This window comes from Myotis nattereri, assembly GCF_964212035.1.
Source record: "Myotis nattereri genome assembly, chromosome: 6".
Classification (NCBI taxonomy): domain Eukaryota; kingdom Metazoa; phylum Chordata; class Mammalia; order Chiroptera; family Vespertilionidae; genus Myotis; species Myotis nattereri.
The window spans coordinates 2,563,647-2,581,135 of record NC_138081.1 but is presented as its reverse complement, the minus strand read 5'-3'; the positions used below and the strand labels follow the sequence as shown (position 1 = coordinate 2,581,135).

At 41.0% G+C, this 17,489-nt stretch overlaps 1 protein-coding gene across 3 annotated transcripts in view; it reads right to left on the bottom strand.

Moving 5' to 3' along the window:
• Positions 1–16,398, bottom strand: part of LOC308520982 (tigger transposable element-derived protein 1-like) — a 38,599-nt gene extending 22,201 nt beyond the window's left edge. For all 3 annotated transcript variants that reach the window (XM_081093701.1, XM_081093700.1, XM_081093702.1), the window contains exon 1: positions 14,375–16,398. In XM_081093701.1, the coding sequence (XP_080949827.1) occupies positions 14,454–16,184 (1,731 nt within the window). In that variant the 5' untranslated portion in view covers positions 16,185–16,398 and the 3' untranslated portion in view covers positions 14,375–14,453. The remainder of the gene's footprint in view (positions 1–14,374) is intronic.
• Between the last annotated feature and the right edge of the window lie 1,091 nt (positions 16,399–17,489).

Sequence of the window (17,489 nt, the reverse complement as noted above, 5' to 3'; positions counted from 1 at the left end):
CTAGCACACAAAGCCACTCTATCAACACAGGGAAGCAGCCAAAATGTGGAGAAAAAGAAACAGGTCACAAATGACAGAAATGGAGGAAAGCAAACTACTGGATATAGAGTTCAAAACCACACTTATAAGGTTTTTCAAGAATTTTCTAGAAACCGCCGATAAATTTAGTGAGACCCTCAAGAAATCTAGTGAGACCCTCGAGGATATAAAAAAGGACCAACTAGAAATTAAGCATACACTGACTGAAATAAAGAATATTATACAGAGTTCCAACAGCAGACTAGAGGATCATAAGAATCAAGTCAAAGATTTGAAATATGAAGAAGCAAAAAACACCCAACCGGAAAAACAAAAAGAAAAAAGAATCCAAAAATATGAAGACAGCGTAAGGAGCCTCTGGGACAACTTCAAATGTACCAACATCCGAATTATGGGGGTGCCAGGAGAAGAGAGAGAGCAAGATATTGAAAACCTATTTGAAGAAATAATGACAGAAAAGTTCCCCTACCTGGTGAAAGAAATAGACTTACAAGTCCAGGAAGCAAAGAGAACCCCAAACCAAAGGAATCCAAAGAGGACCACACCAAGACACATCATAATTAAAATGCCAAGGGCAAAAGACAAAGAGAGAATCTTAAAAGCAGCAAGAGAAAAACAGTCAGTTACCTACAAGGGATTACCCATACAACTGTCAGCTGATTTCTCAACAGAAACTATGCAGGCCAGAAGGGAGTGGCAAGAAATATTCAAAGTGATGAATAGCAAGAACCTACAACCAAGATTACTTTATCCAGCAAAGCTATCATTCAGAATTGAAGGTCAGAGAAAGAGTTTCACAGATAAGAAAAAGCTAAAGGAGTTCATCACCACCACACCAGTATTATATGAAATGCTGAAAGGTATCCTTTAAGAAGAGGAAGAAGAAGAAAAAGGTAAAGATACAAATTATGAACAACAAATACACATCTATCAACAAGTGAATCTAAAAATCAAGTGAATAAATAATCTGATGAACAGAATAAACTGGTGAATATAATAGAATCAGGGTCATAGAAAGGGAGTGGACTGACTATTCTTGGAGGGGGCGGGAAAGGGCTGTGGGGAGTGCGGGAAGAGACTGGACAAAAATCATACACCTATGGATTAGGACAGTGAGGGGGGTAAGGGCAGAGGGTGGGGTGTTAACCGGGTGGAGGGGAGCTATGGGGGGAAAAATAGGAACAACTGTAATAATCTGAATAAAGATTTAATATTTTTAAAAAAAGAATCTGACTTCGTCCCAACTTCCTCTAAATCACCATACCATCCCACTATATTTTGGCTAATCCTTGCTCCAGATGCCCTACCAGATGTTATGCAGCACCAAGTGCAACCCCATCTGTCCCAGACTCTTCTACCTTTCTCAGCTGCCAAAATGTCTTGCTCTTGTCCACCTCATCCCCAAAGAGCCTATAAGTTCAGATGATCCAGCCTTTTCATGGATTCACTCTGTTGCTCAGTAATACTACTTCCATAGTTTAAATAAATCATAGAAGATTTTTGCCTTCTAACAAAGTAGGAATCTTTATATTTATACACTAGAGGCCTGGTGCACAAATTCATGCATGGGTGGGGTCCAGCTGGCCCGCCCTGGAGCAAATCAGCCAGGCCAGCTGGGGCTGGCGGTGGGGGAGGAACAGAGGGCCGTTGGCAGGCCATCCCTGTCCCCTGAACTCCCAGTCGAGGGGACAATTTGAATATTACCCTTTTATTATCTAGGAAAGATGATACAGAAATCGAACTATTTCTACCATGCATAATTTAGCATTTAACAGGATTTTAAAGTGATTAAATTGCCATTCTAACTTGGGTCTGTATTAGGTAGTAAGTACTGGTATTAGTCCAAGTTATTGGAATGTGAAGTGAAAGTTCCCCAGGAGTCCAGACAGATCCATAACCCTTCAGTGTAACTGGGGGTTTCTGGCATACAAACGGGCGGTTTCAGGTGATTAATGTGGTGGCACCTGGGACTTGAGACACGTCTAATAGAAGGATGTATGATAAATGATGGTTACGTGGTCCTATTGGATCACAGGCGCCCACTGGATTATAACATTTAAAATACCACAAAATTGGCTGCGTGAGAGTTTGGTGAAGCTTTCCTGGGTCAGACTAAGCTTCTCACCCCCAGGCCACCCCCAGGCTTACCCTGTTCTCCTGGGGGGAAACGTCCCATGGGATGGAGAGGGAATGTATCGACTTTGTTGTCTGTACTTCCTGGCTGCACTTAGGTACATCCAGACAGTATCTGTGAGGAGCAGGAAATGCAGAGCAAGACACAGCAGTTCTTCCTCTGCCACCAGGGTGTACTCGGTGTCACCAGAGGAAAACTTGTCAGGGTTCTAACATTGGGCGGGTTTGTCTATAGGTGGATGTCTGACCTGGGGACGAACGAACCACCTATTTGACAGTATCGATTATTATGATCAGTGGTGGCATCTGGATGCTTTCCACTCCCATTCATGAGCAACCCAACCTGACAGCAGAGTCTAGTAAATGCCTTTAAGGGCCCAGGAATGAATCAATGCCTCGCTAAGGAATGAGACAATAATGGAGACTGAAGCAATGGTTTTTATTAAATCACAAGTCATGAAGTATTTGTTCTAGCTTTACATTCATCATGGCTGCACCGCCATGAAGTACAGAATTGAAAAAGGAGATAAGAGGTGGGGGGAAGGAAGAATATCTGATTCTTTGCAGTGCTTGTGGAAATTTTGGAATAATGAAATGCATACTATAAAATAGCATTTAGAACAAACACCCCATTTTATAGCTCATAGGACAGTACCAAACATTAGTAAGTTTAAATGTAACAAATATGATTTTTGGTATATAAATTTGCAAAAACAGTCTCTTTTCTTCTACCCCTCAATTTAACCTCTTAGAAGCAAATGTACGAGCCCTGGTTAACTAGATGTATGCATCATGACACTGAATGAAATGGATTGTACATCTTTCTTAATCAGTCTGCACAAATTTCCAACTGGCTTCTAAATCTTGTAACGAAGAATCAAAATGTAGGCTAAAGGAAACACATCAACTGGGTAGCAAGTGCCTTCCTTTGTAACGTGGAGGTTGTTTTCTACTGTCTGAATTTTGCTGCTTCTCTAAAATAAAATGTGCCCTGGCCAGTTTGGCTCAGTGGATAGAGCATCGGCCTGCTGACTGAAGGATCTTGGGTTTGATTCTGGCCAAAGGCACATGCCTGGGTTGCGGGTTCAATCCCCAGTAAGGGGCATGCAGGAGGCAGCCGATCAATGATGCTCTCTCATCATTGATGTTTCTATCTCTCTCTATTCCTTCCTCCCTGAAATCAATTAAAAAATATTAAAAAAAAATGTAAGAGGTAAATGGTACCCTTGTGCCTCAAGGAAAGTTATAAGAACTCTAAGGCAGATATTTCCTTTGCATTCACATATCTTCCTAGAAAGAAAATACAATTTTTCCCTTCCTCTTTCCCTTCACATTTACTCTTTCCAACCTAAGATAGGACAGACAGAAAAAGCAACCACAGCCAGTGTTGCATCTCTGTGCTACTAGAAGAGTGACATCACAGGCACAGTCTGAGCAAGGTCAGAAAGGACCCTGTCAGGTCGACGTGGAACATGGCCTTGCTACTTGATTAGCTCCTTCCAACCTGGAAATACGTCCTCTGGTCATTAAAGAACTGGATGTATCCTTTAGCTTATGAAATAGGATTTGAACTTGAAATCTTAATTTTTAAGTCCTGATTTTGCAGGGTAGCTGGATGATGAATGTATATATTAAGACTTTGTAGCTGGATTGCACATGAGATCAGATTGCCAACTTCTTGACTTTCAAATTTAGACTTCATTTTATCCTTAAGTGCTGAGCAATATATATAGCATGCTGTGAAATGTCTATTATAGTTCTTTAACTCATCAGTATTAATACAGAATTATCTTTTGTGTTCCTTGGTCCTTTTTATTCAATGTAATCAGAAGCTGTGATGTTTTGCCTTTGTAGTCCTTTGCTTTGTTACTGTAATGTGTGGTGTGTTTTTTTACGAAGCACGTGACTTTGCACTAATGTGAGGCAGATGATCTTAAGACTGCTATATATATATAGCAGTGATATATATATATATATATATATATATATATATATATATATATATATATATATCACTCTCTTACTATATAGGGTTTTCCATTAGAATAAGCTTTTATCAAATAGATCATTGATGCAGTTTAGGATTTACACAATTTGCATTGTCAAATGGCACTTATATTTATAGTTTCAATTCCAAAAATAGCAAACTTGAAAAACAGCCACTTTAAACTTGTTCTGGCGAACCAGACTCTGCTGCAGCTGTAGTCTGAGGTAGTTACCCATATGAGCCTTCTCCACTGTTATGGCCTCCACATGAGTCAGTAGTTAAGGAGATTATAGAACCCATGGAAGCTTTTTGTATGTACAACTAGGTTTTATTTTTCTTATGCTGCTGATTTTACAACTCTGACTAAAGCTGACCGGAATGGATCAGTGTATGTGTAATATTCTAGTGCTTTAATGCCTTTTTTTATGGAGGGGTGGGTAATGTTATTTGAACAGATGCAGAAGGAACTGTTAGTGAGTCAAGACAAACACATTTGAAATAAAGGAACTGTGTACATGTTAACAATTCATAGCTGCACTTTTTATGACATTTTGAAAATTTATAGGTACAGAATAGGTTTTGTTAAACATTTTACTTGCAAACATTTATTTCATTGTTATTAGTAGGAATTTTATTGGTTTAATAAAATTGGCAAAACTGTAAAAATAAAAGAAATGCAGGTCTTTACAAAGCATATGCCTGAACCCTGATGGGGTCACTGGCTGCTGTCTGAGCTTTCAGCCCTGCAAGGCATCAGGTATCTGAGGGTCATCAGGCTCTGGAAAGTTCAATCACATCTTCAAGACTCAAAATTAAATGTATTCCTGTAACAGACCAGCCAAGATGAGTTACTGGTGCCCCATGAGCAGCAGTGGTAGGGCTTGCTGTGGTGTTTAAAGACACTGTGTTAGGAAAACGGCCGTCCAGTAAGCGAATGCACATTGATTGCCCTGTTATTATGAATGACAGAGAGTTGTTTATATCCCTGGGGAAAGCCATGGAGTGGACTTGTCTGAGGTAGACCACTGGCTAGCACTCCCCCAAATGCCCTATAAAGAGAGAAATTCCAGGCATCACTGCCTGGGGTAGAGGAGTCTTTAACAAAATTAAGGCATGGAGCTTGCGCAGTGGACTAAGGGGGCCCGACCGGCAGGGTGACAGATGATGCCCTTGTATGGGTCTGAGTTGTTTTTGGGTGATGACACCTTTAATCTTAGTACAGGCAGTGAGGCTGCCCACAGTCTGAGTCCCTCTGACCTTGTGGCCATCTTACCACTGAGGCTGGGGCTCCCTTCTTTATCTCAGGTATAGCCTTTGCAAGGTTTATTTGCTGTTTCAGAAGACAAAGCAAAAGCAATCCTAAACTGAAGCCATTATTATAGCCTCTTCTCACACCAGAACCAGAGTCCGTTCTGGCCTAGCTTGGTGCCATGCTGGGACTGGAGGAAACATCAGAACAGCTGCTATGCTGACTCACTGAAGAGCAAGGTGGGGCTGCTCTGCTGAGTGGCTGAGATGCAGAGCCCTCATCCAGGCCAGACACTATGGGGTAGTCTGCAAGCAGAAGCCTGTCCCTTATGGCCCGATGAGAACTGTCTTAAAAAAACCTCCTTCACCCTGGGCACTCAGCTAGGGACCCAGGCAGACAACTGAGGCGGCAGCCCACTGGTAGTGTGAACCTGGAGTCAACCTTTGTGTCCCTAAGAACGACTAAGATGGCTCTAAATCCTCCCATGCTTGTTACAGTTCAATTGTGTCTTTCCCACCCCCAACCCAAATCCACATCGAAGCACTAACCCTCAATACCTCAGAATGTGAACTCTTTTGGAGATGGGTTCTTTATAAAGGTAAGCAAGTTAAAATGAGCTCATTAGGGTGAGCCCTAACCTAAAAGGACTGGCGTGCTTATAAAAGGGAGAAATTTGAACACACATAGATACAGAGGGATGATGATGTGAAGATTTAGGGATAACATGGTCACCTATGAGCCAAGGAGAGTGACCTGGGACAGACCCTTTATTCATGGCCTTCAGAAAGAACCCACCCCACTGACACCTTGATTATGGACTTCTAGCCTCCAGAACTGTGACACAATAACTTTCTGTTGTTTAAGCCACCCGGTTCATGGTATTTTGTTATGGCAGTTCTAGCAACAAATAGATGATTAATTTTTAATTTTCTAGTAAGCCAGAACAGTATCCTCAAATTCAGTTTATTAATTTGTGATATAAACTGAAGCCTGAGCCTAATCTGCCTGGTCTCCACCTTCCTGGGAATAGGGTCACTCAGTAGAACAAATAATAGATAAAATATCCTGGTTAATGTGAAGGAATTTATAAAACTAGGTTGCTTTATTTATTAGTTTTAGACTTAGCCAGGAGGGTCTCACCTTCTTCTCAGCCACAGTGACCATGAAAATATTTCTTAGTGCCCAGTCGGTGTGGCTCAGTGGTTGAGTGTCTACCTCTGAAACAGGAGGTTGCAGTTTGATTCCTGGTCAGAGTACATGCCCAGGTTGTGGGCTTGATCCCCAGTAGTGGGCTTGCAGGAGGCAGCCGAACAATGATTCTCTCATCATTGATGTTTCTATCTCTCCGTTCCTCTCTGAAATCAATAAAAATGTATTTTAAAAAATATTCCTTAGAATAAGAAAGCTTGGCCTCTAGTCCTGGCTTTGCAGTGAACTTGGTAGATCATGTAACTTTTCTTTAATTATCATTATAAAGAAAGAATATACCCTTATAGCATTAACATTACAGAAAGGTTCATAGAGAGTTAGAGGTATTACGGGATGTCTCTCCATTCTAAATAACTTTACAGTATGTTCTGCATAAGCCCTGGGAATGACTGGATTAAATTCAAAACCCAACCCTCAAAACTTTTGTCTGAAAGTTTTTTCCAGAAACTGTGAATATGATCTTATTTGGAAATAGGTTTTTTGCAGCTGTAATCAAGTTAAGATGAGGTCATACTGGATTAGGGTGGGCTATATGCCAACGACTGGTGTCCTTAAAGAGATAAATTTGGACAAAGACAGAGACACACAGGGAAAATGCCATCTGATGATGGTGGCAGACACTGGAGTGATGTGTTGACAAACTAAGGATTGCCAAGGATTGGTGGTAACCATCAGATGCTGGAAAGAGGCAAGGACTGGTCCTCTCCTAAAGTTTTCACAGGAAGAATGGCTTTGCTCATGGCTTGATTTCTAGCCTCAAGAACTGTGAGAGAAAACATTTGTGGGGTTTTTTTTTATTGTCTAAAGTTTTACATAGGTCTCCTTTTCCCCCAATTGACCCCTCCCCCCTACATTTCTGGATTTAAAAAATATTTTTTTTTTTATTGATTTCAGAGAGGAAGGGAGGGGAGAATCATTGATTGGCTGCCTTCTGCATGTCCCACACTGGGAATCGAGCCTGAAACCCCAGCATGTGCCCTGACTGGGAACGGAACTGTGACCTCCTGGTTCATAGGTTGATGATCAACTACTGAGCCACGCTGGCATGGCCATTCCTATTGTCTTGAGCCACCCATTTTGTGGTATTTTGTTTTTAGGAAACTAATGCACATCTCTTTCTCCCACATCAGGATGGGAGATACACTGGATGCTCTCTACATTCTGATCAAACAGGAACTCAGAAAGTATCCCTTTCAAAAAATATTTTTAAAGTACAGACCGATATCTTATTTTGACTATTATATTATACAGTACATATTAAGAAATTTAAACTTTAGTTGTGTAATTGTTTATCCTTTTCCCCCCTCATATCCCACTGCTAGTCTCAGGAAATTTATGGGTCCCAATTTCAAACTACAATTAAAATCTGAACATTTCTCTTCATTTCACTGCTAACATCCTGGTCCAAGCCACTATCATCTCTCACAGCCTCCTATTTTCCCTTTTCCCAATCTTGCTCACCTAGTTTACTGTTAAAAGAACCAATTTGATAAAATCTAGCATTCATTTATGATAAAACTCTCAGCAAAGTGGGAATACAGGGAATATACCTTAACATAATAAAGGCCATATATGACAAACTCACAGTTAACATCATACAAAATGGGGAAGAGCTAAAAGCGTTTTCCTTAAGATCAGGAAAAAGACAAGGATGTCTACTTTGACCCCTTATATCCAACATAGTACTGGAAGTCCTAGCCATAGCAATCAGACAAGAAAAGAAATAATAATCCAAATTTGAGAGGAAGAAACAAAATTGTAATTATTTGCAGATGACATAGTAATATACATGTATGGAGAGAGAATCCTAAAGATTCCACCAAAAGCTATTAGAACTAATAAATGAATTGAGAAAGGTAGCAGGATGCAAAATTAATATTCAGGAATCAAATGCATTTTTATATACTGATAGTAAACTATAAGAAAGGAAAACTAAGAAAACAATCCCATTTACAATTGTATCAAATAAAATATCTAGGAATTAATTTAACCAAGGAAATAAAAGACCCGTACTATGAAAATTATAAGACACTGAAGAAAGAAATGTAAGAAGATACAAAAAATGGAAGGATATACTGTACTCATGGGTAGGAAGAATTAATACAGTTAAAGTTTCCATACTACCCAAAGCAATCTACAAATTCAATGAAATTCCTAACAAAATACCAATGGCGAAAATGGTGGCTTAAGTAAATGCAGCACTCACATCCTTCCACAATAACATCAAAATTACAACAAAACTATAGAACAACCAACATTCAGAACCACCTGAATTCTGGCTGAACAGAAGTCCTACAACTAAGGATATAAAGAAGCCACATCAAGACTGGAGGAGAGGCAAAGATGTGGAACAGGATGGTCCCACACCCACATGTGGCAGATAAAAACCGGGAGGGATAGCTTGGCTGTGGAGGTCCCCCCGAGGGATCTCAGCCTCACACCAGCCCCCCCAGCACAGGGTTCCAATGCCAGGAGGAGAAGTCCCCATAACTTCTGGCTGTAAAAACCAGCAGGGATTATGGATGAGTGAGATGGAAGGCTGCTGGAGTTCCAGGTGTTCCTTTTAAAGGGCCCATGCACAGACTTACTCAAACTCACTTAGCTCTGAGCTTCAGCACTAGGGCAGCAGCTTGAAAGTCATCAGGTGTAGAGAGCGCTACAGCATTTGGACAGGATCAAGCCTCGGACTGATGAGAGGGCATGGTACTCTTGTGGCAAAGCCACATACAAGTCCCAGCTTTAAGGGCAAAGCCCTCCCAACACAATTATAGCCAAAGGCTATGGTTGTATGTAAGCTTGACCTTATAGTCTAACCTTGTAGTCCTAGGTAGCTAAGGAATGTGGGCTGTGGGAAGTACAGCAAGTGCTGCCAAAACAAAGCTTTACAGAGTTCAGAGAATTACAATAACAGGAAAGAAGCAGATTTGAAACTTGCAAGAACATTGTAAGTATCTTGACCACTCCCTTGTTTTGCTCTGTGTGATATAACTATAAAATAAAGATTCAGCTTACAGGTGGGTCACCTGTAGGAAGTCGCTATAGGGTTAACCCTCGGATTGACCTGTGGCAGGGCCACAAACAAGTCCCAGCTTGGAGGGCACAGCCCTCTTAGCATAATTAAGCTTGACCTTATGACGCTCCCTAGATCCTTCCTAGGTAGCTAATGGGCTGTGGGAGTTGCAGCAAGTGCTGCCAAAACAAGTGAAACTCACAAGAACATTGTAACTATGTTGACCACAACCTTGTTTGTCTCTGACTATAAAATAAAGCTTTAGCTTACAGGCCGGGTCTTTCTGTGTCCTCATCCAGGCATGGAAGATCTGCTGAGCCCCAGCTATATTCCCTTTGTCTATCTTTTTTAAATCCTTCACCGCCCTCCCTCAGGTTTACCCTTGGCCGTGCTAGTGTGGCAGTCACTGTGTCCTCATCCAGGTGCAGTGATCACCTGGTCCCAACTGTATTCTCTTGTCTGTTTTCTTTAATCCTTCACCGCCCCTCCTCAGGTTCACCATTGGCCGTGCTGGATGCGGTTCAATCGGGGACATAGGGAGAGGAACTGAAGTGTTTGGCATCAGGGCGAGAGCTGGAGGGGCAGCTTCCTTTCAGACAGAAGTGCTGGCAGAGGCCATTGTTCCTTTTCTGAGCCCTCCTCCCACAGACCTGTCAGGTGAGCTCCATCAACCGGGCTAACATGATTAGTCCTGCCCTGGTGATTCCCTGAAACTTCAGAAAAAGAGCTAAACAAAATGGAGACAACCAATTCACAAGATGCAGAGTTTAAGACACTGGTTATAAAGGATGTTCAATGAACTTAGGGGAAGAGTAGGTAAACTTGGTGAGAACTTCAACTGCATAAAAAGGGCATGGAAACCATAAAGGAGAACCAGTCAGAAATGAAGAATAGAAGTATGCGTGAAGATGGAGGCACAGATTAGAATGATGCACCTGCAAGTCAAGAATTCAAAGGATTTCTGGCTACCCCCAGAAGCCAGGAAGAAACAGGAGGGATTTTTTCCATAGAGCCTTCAGAAGGAGCATGGCCGGGCTGACACCTTGATTTTTAACTTCCAGCTCCAGAAATGTGAAAGAATAAGTTCTCTTGTGTTTTAGTCAACCAGTTTATAGTACCTTGTTACAAAAGGCCTAGGGAATGAATACAGTCTGCTTCCACAGACCCATTTTCAAATCACTCAACCAAAGTCTAAATCCTATAATATGTATTTTCTAACAACCTCTACTGTGATACCCCACAGCTCCCTAGGTCATGTGTTTTACCTCACTACACTAAATAATAAACCCAAATTGTTTAACTTTAAAAAAAGAAATGAAGAATACATGAGCTAAAATGAAGAATACATTGCAGGGAATCAATAGTAAAGTAGATGAAGCAAAGGATCAAGTAAGAGACTGGGAAGATAAGGAAGCAGAAAACAACCAATCAGAACAGCAAAAAAGAATCCAAAAAAATAAGGATAGAATAAAGAGCCTCTGGGATAACTTCAAGCATACCAACATTTGCATCATTGGGGTACCAGAAGAATTGGAGAGTGAGGAATTGAAAATCCATGTGGAAATAATGACAGAAAACTTCCCTAACCTGGTGAAGGAAATAGACATACAAGTCCAGAAAGCAGATGTAGAAGACAGAAGAAACCCAAGCGACGCTTATAGAAATGGAGTTACACAGCTTTATTACGCCGACGTTCTCAGTGGAGTCACCTCCAAAATCTGAGCAAACCAATATGGTGGAAGCCCCTCTTTTATCCCCTTTTGGTGTCTTTTTCCCCCAGATATAGAATGGGACTTCCGGACCTTTTGTGGGCTTTGCAAAAACCCCATGTGCTGGAATGGGGGCAATGAAACCACACCTGGGCCTGGCCTGGCATCAGCACTGATAACCCCCTCCAGGGGTTGTGTATTGTTCAGTTTATGGCCTCAGCTCTTGCAAGACCAGATTTTGGGAAAGGGGCAGTGACTTAATTATAAGCTATCAAGAATGTACATTAGGTTACTGGCACAAATTCAGATTACTAGCCCCCTCCACCCCCACAAATGTCTTATTTTCCCCATCACAGAGAGTCTCAAACAAGATAAATCCAAAGAGGTCTACACCAAGACACATTATAATAAAATGCAAAAGGTTAAAGACAAAAAGAGAATCTTAAAAGCAGCAAAAGAAAAACAGTTAGTTACTTACAAGGGAGTTCCCATAGACTGTCAACTGATTTCTCAACAGAAACTTTGAAGGCCAGAAGGGACTGGCAGAAAAATATTCAAAGTGATGAAAACCAAGGACCTACAATCAAGATTATTCTACCCAGGAAAGGTATAATTTAGAATTGAAGGACATATAAAGAACTTCTCAGACAAAAAAAACAACAAAAAAAAACTAAAGGAGTTTACTACCACCAAACCAGTATTACATGAAATGTTAGAGAGTCTTCTTTAAGAAGGAAAATAAGCAAAAATATGAATAATAAAATGGCAATAAGTATGTATCTATCAACAGTTGAACCTAAAAAACAAAATAAATGAACAAGCATAACAGAAACGGATTCATAGATACAGAGAACCTTTTGGTGGCTTCCAGATGGGAGGGGATTGAGGGGGATGAGTGAAAAAGGTTAATGTAATTGAAAAGTAAAAAAATTATACCACCACAAAAACCCTCAAAGAGCCACAGCAGTCTTGCCAAAGAAAAGCAAAGTTGGAGATATCACACTACCTGATATCAAACTATACTACAAGGCCATAGTAATAAAAAAAAAAAAGCATGGTACTGGCATAAAAGCACACATAAATTAATGGAACAGTATAGAGAGCCCATGCTTATATGGTCAATTAATCTATGACAAGGAAAGCAAGACTACACAGTGGGGTAAAGACAGTTTATTCAATAAATGGTGTTGGGGACAGATACATGCAAAAAAATGAAACTAGACCATCTTCTTATACCATATACAAAAATAAAATACAAATGAATTAAAGACTTAAATAAGAGACTGAAACCATAAACCTCCTAGAAGAAAACATGAGTAGACTCTCTGACATCGCTCTTACTCATATAAAAAAAAAATCAAATCTCCTTGGTCAAGAGAAATAGAAGAAAAAAATAAATGTGCCATGTCAACTAAAAGTTTTTTGCACAACGAAGGAAACTATCAACAAAACAAAAAGACAACCTACCAACCAGAAGATGATATTAGTCAATGATAATCCACTAAGGGGTTAATATGCAAAATTTATAAAGAACTCTTTCAATTTAACACCAAAAAAGCAAACAATTCAATTAAAAAATAGGCAGAGAACCTGAATAGACACTTGTCCAAAGAGGAGGTACAGATGGCCAATAGACATATGAAAAGATGGTTAACATCACTAATCATCAGGGAAATGTAAATTAAAACCACAATGAGATACCACTTCACACCTGTCAAAATGGTTAGCATCAATAAATCAACAAAGTGCTGGCAAGGATGTGGAGAAAGTGAACCCTCATGCACTGTTGGTGGGAATGCAAACTGCTGCAGTCACTATGAAAAAACAGTATGGAGATTCCTCAAAAAAATTAAAAATAAAACTACCTATGACCCAGCAATTTCACTTCTGGACATTCATCTGAAGAAATTCAAAACACTAACTTGAAAAGATGTATGCACCCCTATGTTCACTGCAGCCCTATTTACAATAGCCAGGCTATGGAAGCAGCCCAAATGCCTATCAATGAACAATTGGATAAAGGTGTGTACATATATACAAAGAAATGTTACATGGCCATAAAAACTGAAATCTTACAATTTGCAGCAACGTGGAGAGGATATTTTGCTGAGTGAAATAAGCCAGTCAGAGAAAGACAAATGTCATATGATTTCACTTAGATGTGGAATCTAAAAAACAAAATACAGTGCAACTTTGGTTCTCAAACTTAATTTGTTCTGGAAGGCTGTTTGAGAAGTGATTTGTTTGAAAAACTGAATCATCCCCCCCCCCCTTATAAATTATGTAAATTAATTCTTTCCAAACCCCCTCCCCCCCAAACGATTCTGTATTGTTTAGTCTATAAACAAACACTCCTTACATTTATGGAACCACCCCCTACTATCCTTAAATGAATCACTTTCAGCACTCAGGGGTGTTTGTTTTTCAGGAATTCAGTATATGGCATCTTCAATTGTTCACATATTGTTGCCTCTGAAATGCTTCCTGCCAACTGCATTTGGTTTATCCCAATCAACAACAGTCTTTCTACCTCTTCAATTGCCTGTGACCATTTTTTCACACCTTTAGCAACATTAGCACTCTTGATAGCCTCTTTGTTTTAAAATTGTGCTAATTATCCATTTTGCCAGCAACAAAAGCAAAAAACCCACAAGAATATCCACAGCATGATTTCTTGAGATGTAGACAACTGATTTACATTATCTCCTTTGTTTATGGCCTGAGAGAGCTTTTTGTCATGTTGATGTATCAGCAGGAAAGGGCTGTCAGGTTGAGAACTGAAGATTTTGTTCAACAACTGAGACATTATTTCCATGAACAACTTGGTTGAGAACTGAATTGTTTGAGATGAGAGATGTTCAAGAACTGAAGTTTAACTGTAAATTGAATCTGTTCCAGAACCCCAAATGATTCCGTTTTAAACTTTCTTACATATGGTACACGTCTAATGTACTATTTGTAAGCAAATACTTTAAAAAACAAAAAGGAAAGGAAGTGTAGAGTAAAAAATGAAAATGTAGGTACACACTAGAACTTACCTTGAATGCTGAGAGCTACTGATGACAATATGGAGGAGGGTGTTCTTGTTTGGAAGAGGAGTTCCCTTCCGTAAACACGTCAGGGAGCTATTCTTCTGGGGTTCTTTCTCTTTCGTCTCTTTGCTCCACTAGAACTTGCTTCAGGTTCACTGGGTCTCTGTCTCACTAAAAACCTACCCAATGATTGTTTTTGCCTGCGTTTTAACATTTGCCTGAAGTGAAACACTGCATTGTCATTGAACAAGTTTATTGCTCGGTGTGCTACTTCTTTGTCAGGGTGATATTTCTCAATGAAACTTTGCATTTCTCCCCATTTCCCAAGCATTCCCTTGATAAGTGAAGTAGGAATATCCTCCCTTCCCTCCTCTGAAGAGCGCTCCTCAGCTGCCGGCTGTTGCTGCTCCCTCTGAAGGTCTTGGAGCTCCTCAGTGGTCAGCTCAGTGTTGTGGTCCTCCACCAACTCCTCCACATCATCATCATCCACCTCCAAGCCCATGGACTTGCCCAGAGACACAATGTCCTCCACAACAGACACAGGCTTGTCCTCACAGCCCTCACAGGCTCTGTCAGCAACAGACTCGGGCCACAGTTTCTTCCAGGCCGACTGCAGGGTCCGGGAACACACTCCCCCCCACGCTTCATCTATGAGCCTCAAGCAAGTGAGGATATTAAAATGTTCCTTCCAGAACTCCCGGAGGGTTAAATTAGTTTCAGAGGTCACCTCAAAACACCTCTGGAACAGTGCTTTGGTGTAGAGTTTCTTAAAGTTAGAAATGACCTGCTGGTCCATGGGCTGGATGAGCGGAGTTATGTTAGGTGGCAAGAACCTCACAGTGATGAAGCTGTGCTCCTCCATCAGCTCGGCCTCCAAGCCTGGAGGGTGGGCAGGAGCCTTGTCCATGACAAGAAGTGCCCTGAGTGGCAACTGTTTTTCCCAGAGGTATTTCTTCACACTTGGGGCAAACACTTCATGAATCCACTCAATAAAAAATTGCCTGGTCACCCAAGCTTTGCTGTTAGCCCTCCACATCACATTCCACTTGTTTTTCATGACATTATTTTTCCCGAAAACTCGTACGTTTTCAGAATGGTAGACGAGAAGAGGCTTCAATTTGAAGTCCCCACTAGCATTGCCACACAATAGTAACGTCAGCCGGTCCTTCACTGGCTTGTGTCCTGGCAATGACTTCTCCTCCTGTGTGATGTAGGTCCTCTTTGGCATTTTCTTCCAGAAGAGCCCTGTCTCATCACAATTGAACACTTGTTGGGGAACAAATCCCTCAGCCTCGATGAATTCTTGAAATTCTGTCACAAAATTATCAGCAGCTACTTTGTTAGTATTGTCAGACTCCCCATGCCTCACTACATGAATACCACTTCTTTTCTTAAATTTATCGAACCACCCCCTACTAGCCTTAAATGAACCATTTTGAGCACTCATTTCAGGGCTGTCTTTCAGGAGGTCAGTATGCAGCATCTTTGCTTTTTCACATATCATTGCCTCTGAAATGCTATCACCGGCTAACTGTTTTTCATTTATCCAAATCAACAACAATTTTTCTACCTCTTCAATGGCCTGTGATCGTTGTTTTGTGAGCACTGTTACACCCTTAGCAACATCAGCTTTCTTGATGGCCTCTTTATGTTTTAAAATTGTGCTAATTGTCGATTTTGCCATGCCATACTTGGTAGCCAGATCAGACACACGAACACCTTTATCATAATTTGCAATTATTTCTTTTTTAAGCTCTATCGTTGTTCTCACAACTTTCCTTTTCACTTTGGTATCACTAACTTTCTTAGGACCCATGATGACTTACGTATTTAATAATAAGCAGCAAAAAGGCAAAACACAAAAACATTCAGAGCACAATTTCCCGAGATGTTAACAGCATGAGGTTTAGCGGTAACCTGACTCATACTTGCTCATCCTCTCCTTTGCCACCTGAGAGATGCATGGCTGATCATACAGGGATCAGCATGAAAGGGCTGTTGAGTCGAGAACTGAAGTTTTGTTCAACACCTGAGACATTTTTCCGTGAACAACTTGGTCGAACCCGAACTGTTTGAGATGGGAGACCTTGGAGAACCGAGGTTTGACTGTAAACGAACAAAGAAAACAGAAAGACTCACAGATAGAACAAACTGATGGTTGCCAGATGGGAGGAGGGTTGGAGGATGGGGAAAAGGGGAAGGGATTAAAAAGTACAAACTGGCCCTGACCGGTTTGGCTTGGTGGATAGAGTGTTGGGCTGGAGACTGAAGGGTCCCAGGTTCAATTCCGGTCAAGGGCACGTACCTTGGTTGCAGGCACATCCCCAGTAGGAGGTGTGCAGGAGGCAGCTAATTGATGTTTCCAACTCTCTATCCCTCTCCCTAAAAAATAAATAAAATATATTAAAATAAATAAAAAGTACAAACTGGCAGTTACCGAATAGCCACAGGTATGTAAAGAACAGCACAGGGAATGTACTCAGTAATATTGTAATAACTACATATGGTGCAAGGTGGGTATTAGACTTATTGGGTCACTTCATAAGTTATATAAACGTCTGACCACTAATTGTCCCTGAAGCTAATATAATATTGAATGTTAACTGTAATTGGAAAAAAGAGTGACCCTTTTTTTATTTTATTGATTTCAGAGAGGGAGGTAAGAAACATTAATGACCAGAGAATCACTGATTGGCTGTCTCCTACACCCTCCCTCCCCCCACTGGAGATCAAGCCCACAACCCGAGCATGTGCCCTTGATTGTAATCGAACCTGGGACCCTTCAGTCTGCAGGCTGACACTCTATCCACGGAACCAAACCAGCCAGGGCAAAAGTGATCCTTTTAAACTATTAAGCCATCTTTCTTTGCTAAAACTTTCCAATGGCCTCTCAGTGAACAACTTCCTTGATTGGCCACACTGACTACTCTACACCTTGCTCACTCTGCTTCACTCATACTGGCCTTTCAGACCCTGGAATCCCTTGGGCAGGCTCCCACTTCAGGACCTTTGTCCGCCCTGTTCCCTCTGCTCAGGTCCTCCCCAGATATCTACACGGTAGATCCCTCACCTCCTTTTTTCAATGTCACTCTCATTTTGGGTTCCTTCAAAGCAAACTCAG